At 34.3% G+C, this 5,883-nt stretch overlaps 3 protein-coding genes across 5 annotated transcripts in view; 1 reads left to right on the top strand and 2 right to left on the bottom strand.

Moving 5' to 3' along the window:
- Positions 1-679: 679 nt before the first annotated feature.
- LOC149724694 (uncharacterized) lies at positions 680-2,647 on the bottom strand. The gene is made up of 4 exons (XM_089891985.1): positions 2,268-2,647; positions 1,748-1,880; positions 1,226-1,488; positions 680-937 (listed from the first exon to the last, which is right to left on the bottom strand). Exons 1-4 carry the CDS (start codon positions 2,415-2,417, stop codon positions 854-856), a joined length of 630 nt encoding a protein of 209 aa, XP_089748111.1. The 5' UTR covers positions 2,418-2,647; the 3' UTR covers positions 680-853.
- A 138-nt stretch (positions 2,648-2,785) lies between these two features.
- Positions 2,786-4,740, bottom strand: LOC149724693 (uncharacterized). Of its 2 annotated transcripts, none has more exons than XM_089891984.1 (4): positions 4,470-4,740; positions 3,829-4,051; positions 3,442-3,599; positions 2,786-3,053 (listed from the first exon to the last, which is right to left on the bottom strand). In XM_089891984.1, exons 1-4 carry the CDS (start codon positions 4,626-4,628, stop codon positions 2,973-2,975), a joined length of 621 nt encoding a protein of 206 aa, XP_089748110.1. In that variant the 5' UTR covers positions 4,629-4,740; the 3' UTR covers positions 2,786-2,972. The 2 variants fall into 2 exon arrangements, with proteins under 2 accessions (XP_089748110.1, XP_089748109.1); XM_089891983.1 differs by having other exon boundaries at positions 3,442-3,629; positions 4,470-4,728.
- Positions 4,741-5,383: 643 nt separating this feature from the next.
- The window catches only part of LOC149724691 (transcription initiation factor TFIID subunit 1-like), a 28,677-nt gene continuing 28,177 nt past the window's right edge, over positions 5,384-5,883 (top strand). The window contains exon 1 of one of the 2 annotated variants that reach the window (XM_089891970.1): positions 5,384-5,570. In XM_089891970.1, the coding sequence (XP_089748096.1) occupies positions 5,466-5,570 (105 nt within the window). In that variant the 5' untranslated portion in view covers positions 5,384-5,465. The remainder of the gene's footprint in view (positions 5,571-5,883) is intronic. The other variant, XM_089891969.1, reaches the window with a different exon arrangement.

The raw sequence follows: 5,883 nt of genomic DNA, 5'->3' as shown, positions 1-5,883 counted from the left end.
TTTATTGTGTTATTGTTTGGTAATGAAACTTACCAAGTCAGTTAATACTCAATTAAATGGTTTATTATTTTGTTAAAGTCTTAAAACTTAGTGTATGCTAACCGTCAGAATTTCGATTGTATTTAGACGTGTGTATTGCTAATCTAGCAGTTGTTGTTTGGGTTATTTGTGTATGGTATATATCAGTATTGCTTAAATGACTGTTTTTAGAAGTTATCTTGTCAGATCTGAATATTAAAGTTCGCCATTTATGTTTTGTGGGGTTCTACAGTGGACATGCTATGGGACCTGGGATTTAGACCAGAGTTGGCCCATTACCCCAACATAGTATATACACATTCTATATGGTTGAGGTCCTACAGTGAGGCATGTACTATTCTATATGGGTGAGGTCCTTGTCGAGGACCTGGGATTTAGGCCCTACAGTGGGTAACACTATGGAACCTGGGATTTAGGCCAGAGTTGGCCCATTACCCCAACATAGTATATGCACATTCTATATGGTTGAGGTCCCACAGTGAGGCATGCCATGGGACCTGGATTTAGGCCAGAGTTGGCTCATTACCCTAACATTGAGGTCCTACAAAGGGTAATGCCACGGACCTAGGAACGCCCCATTAATCCACCTATTCAAGTTTGCTACCTCCATACATAACTTGTTGAGTAGTATTTATACAACTTTAAAAATAATATAAAACTTTATTCAACATTCATGACAACAACAAGTAAAACAAGTGGTAGAATATATGGCAGTGTTCTGATCAGAGTTGAACAGAATATTCAAATACATAATTGTCTGTAAACAGCACATATCTCTTTAAACTCATGATGTGACCACATATTGTACTTTACGTCACTTTATTGCCAACAGTTGTTTTCTTGGTTTTTTTGAAAGTTCTTGTTCTAATTCACCCACACGCTGTTGCATGCCAAATAACTGGAAATAATAAGCAATAAAAGTTAGTGTAATAAAGGGTAGCAACACTTGCAAGTGTATGTATAAATAAATAGAACTTGTGTCTCCTTGCGTGGTGGGGCAACAACGGTCTTTATAAAAAGGGTGTTGTGTTTTATACACTTTACGCCCGCTTACGAGTTACCGCGTATATAACTAATTTATCCTTGCGTGGTGGGGCAAAGACAGTCATTATAAAATGGATGTTATGTTTTAAAATGCTTTTCCCAAGTTACCATGTATGTAACTTTGTGTATAATTTATCTTTACCTGGTGTTGCAAGTAATCCACTTCCTTCTGCAAACAATCACATCTTGTGCATTGAACGCTCACTTCATATCCCTCGAAATCAAAATCCAAGAAATTAATTTGTTTTGTTTTCTTATCTTGTTTTATGATTTGACGTTTTGATCTTCTTTTCCTTGATTTGTTAACTGTTACAACGCGTCTTTCTTGTATTTCATCCTGTTTGTCTTTTTCTATTTCTTCTTTTATTTTCTCTTTCTTTAGGAGTGACATTGCATTACTAAGCACTGCATAAAAACAGTATTAATTATATAAGATTGTAAAAAGGAAATTTCCGACGTTTTTGTGATCTTAAAGGCCCTTAATCACTAGAACAAAAATGCCGGTAGACTCCTTGCAAATATGTTTAAAACATAGCCTACTTGGCCGCAACATCATATACTGTTACATTTACTTTTTAAATGCAGCAGATTTAAATTAATATACAGTATGTAATTACTAAATAGCACACGTTTCAACAACTAAATTTAGATGCATTACATTAACCTTTTGCACGAGGTGTTCTTTTAACTAATTCTTCACAGTTTGAATTATGATGAAACTTTGTAGGAACTGCATCTCGCTTTAACTTACGCGCTCCGTCTTCATTTGTTTTGAATTGGTTTGGTTCAAAATGATGCTACGGTAAAACATGAACGCATTAAATCATTTATCCTTAAATAGTAGGGCAAGGGAACAAGTTATCACCTGTGTAACTTTTAGGTGGTTATTTTTTGGTGTGTTTTTGGGGGGTATTTTAGATTTTTAAAAAAAAATTTAGACAACCCATAAGGGACAACTGTGTTGGCACCATTTGTGGAGAATGAATGTTCAAATAACTTGACTTGAGCAAAAACAACCCAAATTTGCCCATTTGTTTCAATACTCATAAAGGGACCCCTGGGACCCAAAACTAAATACATATTTATACCGTTTTAACTTCGAATCCCAGAACAAAATATAAATTTACCAACTGTCAATAACTGATACAATAAATATTATGTGGTATTAAGTGATAGGGACCTACCTGGCATACTTTACAATTAGCGCCAGGCTCCCAACCCTCTATTGCGCAGTTTGCGAGCCAGGAGACTCTCCTTTCGCCGTAAGGGAACCTGTACATTTTATCTCCTTTACGAGAATTGCCCGTGCATGTTGGAATAGAACAACCAACCATATTAATACGCTTATGCTTGCTATAATTGTTTACGCAGATATACGATGTATATGCTTACGCAAAAGTGCCGATTTTGCGTGTCACGTGATACCGCTTTACGCGTGAGTGCGTTTGCAAAGACTTTCTGTTACAAGCGTATTTACCTGCGGCGGACTAATGGTCTCTAACTTTTGTTGCACCAACCCGTGTTGTAACGACTATTGTTGCCCCGCCATTGTCGGAAACATAAGTTATATTCATTCATTAGTGTGCCGTATTCTGTTTTTATACAATCCCGCCTAGGCGTTTATAACGGTTAATTGACAAATAGTATTTACCTATATTTATTGCAGCTGTGTATTATTGTGAGTTAATCATACAATTGGTCCTTTAGTAGTAAATCTTGGCATTTATATTTGGCGCCAAATTCAACACGACAATAGTTACAATAAAAAAACATATCCAACAAGAATGCAACAAACGTTTTTCTTTTCACAATTTTATCTTCACATAGATAAACTTTAGACAGAACGCTATGATTATTGTTTTCCACTCGGCAGTTATGACGAATATTTATCACGATTCTGTTTGTTTTTGTGCCAGCAAAGCAAGAAACTTAATTTCCATCTTGTCCAACTTTTGCTCCGTGTACAGTAACTGATGAAGATTGGTATTATTATATGACATTATAATAAACACTATTATTGGTATTATTATGATATTATAATAAACACTATTTGAGCAGGATATGGTTTAAACCTGATAATAAAGTTGTAAAATCTGAAAAATGTTTAAATTGTGCCATTCATTACAGAAAGAAAAAAATCACATGTACATAGGTGGTAACTCGTAAGCGGGTACGAGGTGTATGAAACGGAACACCCGTGTTGTAACAACTGTAGTAGCCCCGCCATGCGAGGATAAATAAGTTACATATGTGGTAACTTGTGAGCGGGCACGCAGTTTATGAAACGGAACAAATCAGTTGGCCCAGTATGCAAACTAAATACGTTTTATTCATTCATTTATTAAGTTTAATTCCTACCTGTTTTCTCATTTCTTCAATTTCTAAATAAAGTTTATGACATTGCTCACAATCCACAATTACTTCACATTTATCAATCTCAAGTTCAAGTGAAGAGTTTATCGTTTCAGCTGTTTCATTGTTTGTTTCCTCATTTTCATTCTGTTTGGTTTTTACCTCTTTGCCATAAGAATGGTCAAATCGGTGAACTAATATATTTAAAAGTTAAAAAAGATGACAACAATAATAAGTTTTGTAGTTTTACAAAATACACATAAAATCTTTTTATGTTATCTATTTAGTACTTTAATTTACAAAAACTTAATTTTGTTTTAGCGTTTTTTGATGATTTGTGTAGACATATTTGTAAACCAATAATAAACAAACAAAATAAAGATTTATAATTACTTTTATTCACAGTGATATAATTAAGTCTATTTCCGCTATTCATTGATTCAGTTTTAATTTTCTGCAAAGCGCGGCGCTTCTTTTTCTTATTGGTGAATTTATTCCGCAGTTGTAATTCTTCAGAGTTAGAATTGAACTGAAATAACGTGGGGATTGCATTTGGTTTTAATTTCTTAAATCCATCAGCTCTGTGTTGCTCATATTGCTCTGATGAGAAGTGGTGCTGTGAAACAACATAATAATAATAACGAGTCAACGACTGTCGTTTTCCGGCCACGCAAGGATAAAGCAAGTTAAATTCATTTATTCAATATTATACCAAATTTTGTTTGTCTCTTTAGTGTTACAGTAACAAAGATTGAAAAAAAACAGCCAGAAAAAGATGTCAATTGTTTATTCTGAGCAGTAGGATTGGTTTTAAAGGTCTGTGACAATAAAATGGGTTATTTGCAAGTAGGTTTTCATTCGTTTAGGGATATTTTATGGTTAAATTGCTTTTAAATCTAAGATTATAATGAAACATAATGAAGTATACACAATATACATGTGCTTAATGGTTTAAAAGCAATAAACAAACAAAAATATTGCTCGATTTTAAACGTTTTACAAATGGCCCAACACCGAAAGGCGGTAATTCTTACCTCACAAAGACGACTTTTAAATGTCGGCGTCCAACCCCAATGTTCAATTCTACAATTGTCAATCCATACTTTGCGTCTTTCTGCATTAACGGGGAATACGAATAATCTATCTCCTTTTCGGTTGTTTCCCGTACAATTTGGTAAAGAACATCCACCCATTGTCAATTAATATGCACAGTTGACTGGAATATATGGGAGCAGGAGAACTTTTATCATTTCGTATTCGGGACCGCTGGTTTGGTATCGTGGCGTCTGGTTTATTTTCGTGGCATCTTTCAAACGCCACAAGTTTTTATAGCTTTTGCGGCTTTTCTTAAAGTAAAATGCACATTTAAATGTTTAGTCAGTTGTAAATAAAGACCATGTAAAACATTTTGAATAGTTCTACCTTTACTTATAACACAAACTTGCCAAACACTTTATAGTCCAAAACAGCCATTAATGTTCATTTTTGCATTATCAAAATAATTTGTGAGTGCTGCATTCAATTTATGTTATACTGTAGGATCATTTATAACTGCGGTAAAGAGATCAGTAAACAACTATTTCTTGTATTGCGCCAGGTGTTTGTATAATTATGGTCCCCAATTTAAACAAGCAAACATATGAAACTTGCCACTACGAGCCTAGTCTCCGTTGTATTTACTATATATTTTTGCAGGTTACGGATTTATTAGTATTTAAAAATAATTTTTAGTCGGAATTACTTTTAATAGCGTGCTTTGTATTTCCTGGCTCCAGCAGAGCTTGTATGGCTTCATAATACTGTGGTGTGTAAACACCACGATTTACAGTATTGGCGCCATTCGCATAAATCAAAATAAAGTGTGTGTACGTTTGTTGTTTGTATACACATGTAGTAGGGGACCGAACGTTAATCTTGCAGTTTATAGCAGGCAATATTACATTTTCAAATATAATATTATCGATTTTTACCTATATTACCAGTAGTTTACAAAACACATCTATTATAGTTTTGACGTTAACTGACCAAAGATGTCCGACTCGGATTCTGACGGCGATAATTCAACAGGGCTTGTTGGCTTTATGTTTGGGAACATTGACAAACATGGACATTTGGAAACTGATATTTTAGATGAAGTAAGTACTGAAGTGCATGTTAAAATCAATATTATGTACAAGCTATGCATATTAGCATATATAGGCCATCGTTTGCAAATCAAAGATGCTCTTTAGGTCATATTCCAATGGTATTACTTTTAATTGTTGCCTTATTACCAATTACCTGTTCCTATGTGTGTGTACCCAGATTATTCACAAAGTGTATTATAACCAACTCCAGGGCATTCATACATACCCTGCATACCCATGTTAGGCACCTATGCAATCATCTAATATATAGTAGGGTAAGATAGGACATATTTATTTATCTAATGTGTAAATCATGCTTGTT

This window comes from Ciona robusta, chromosome 14 (genome assembly GCF_009617815.1).
Source record: "Ciona robusta chromosome 14, ASM961781v2".
In the NCBI taxonomy this organism is placed as follows: domain Eukaryota; kingdom Metazoa; phylum Chordata; class Ascidiacea; order Phlebobranchia; family Cionidae; genus Ciona; species Ciona robusta.
The sequence above is the reverse complement of the archived record's forward strand: the minus strand, read 5'-3'. Positions and strand labels throughout refer to the sequence as shown.

What these genes read in the sequence shown, in the direction of transcription:
- LOC149724694 (XM_089891985.1), bottom strand. Translation starts at nt 2,417, where the DNA reads ATGGTTGGTTGTTCTATTCCAACATGCACGGGCAATTCTCGTAAAGGA. An exon ending in AAGAACACCTCGTGCAAAAG is followed by an intron (nt 1,489 to 1,747) that starts GTTAATGTAATG and finishes GTTTTTATGCAG; the next exon opens with TGCTTAGTAATGCAATGTCA. An exon ending in TGGATTACTTGCAACACCAG is followed by an intron (nt 938 to 1,225) that starts GTAAAGATAAAT and finishes TATTATTTCCAG; the next exon opens with TTATTTGGCATGCAACAGCG.
- LOC149724693 (XM_089891983.1), bottom strand. Translation starts at nt 4,628, where the DNA reads ATGGGTGGATGTTCTTTACCAAATTGTACGGGAAACAACCGAAAAGGA. An exon ending in TTATATCACTGTGAATAAAA is followed by an intron (nt 3,630 to 3,828) that starts GTAATTATAAAT and finishes TAAATATATTAG; the next exon opens with TTCACCGATTTGACCATTCT. An exon ending in TTGAAGAAATGAGAAAACAG is followed by an intron (nt 3,054 to 3,441) that starts GTAGGAATTAAA and finishes AATCTTCATCAG; the next exon opens with TTACTGTACACGGAGCAAAA.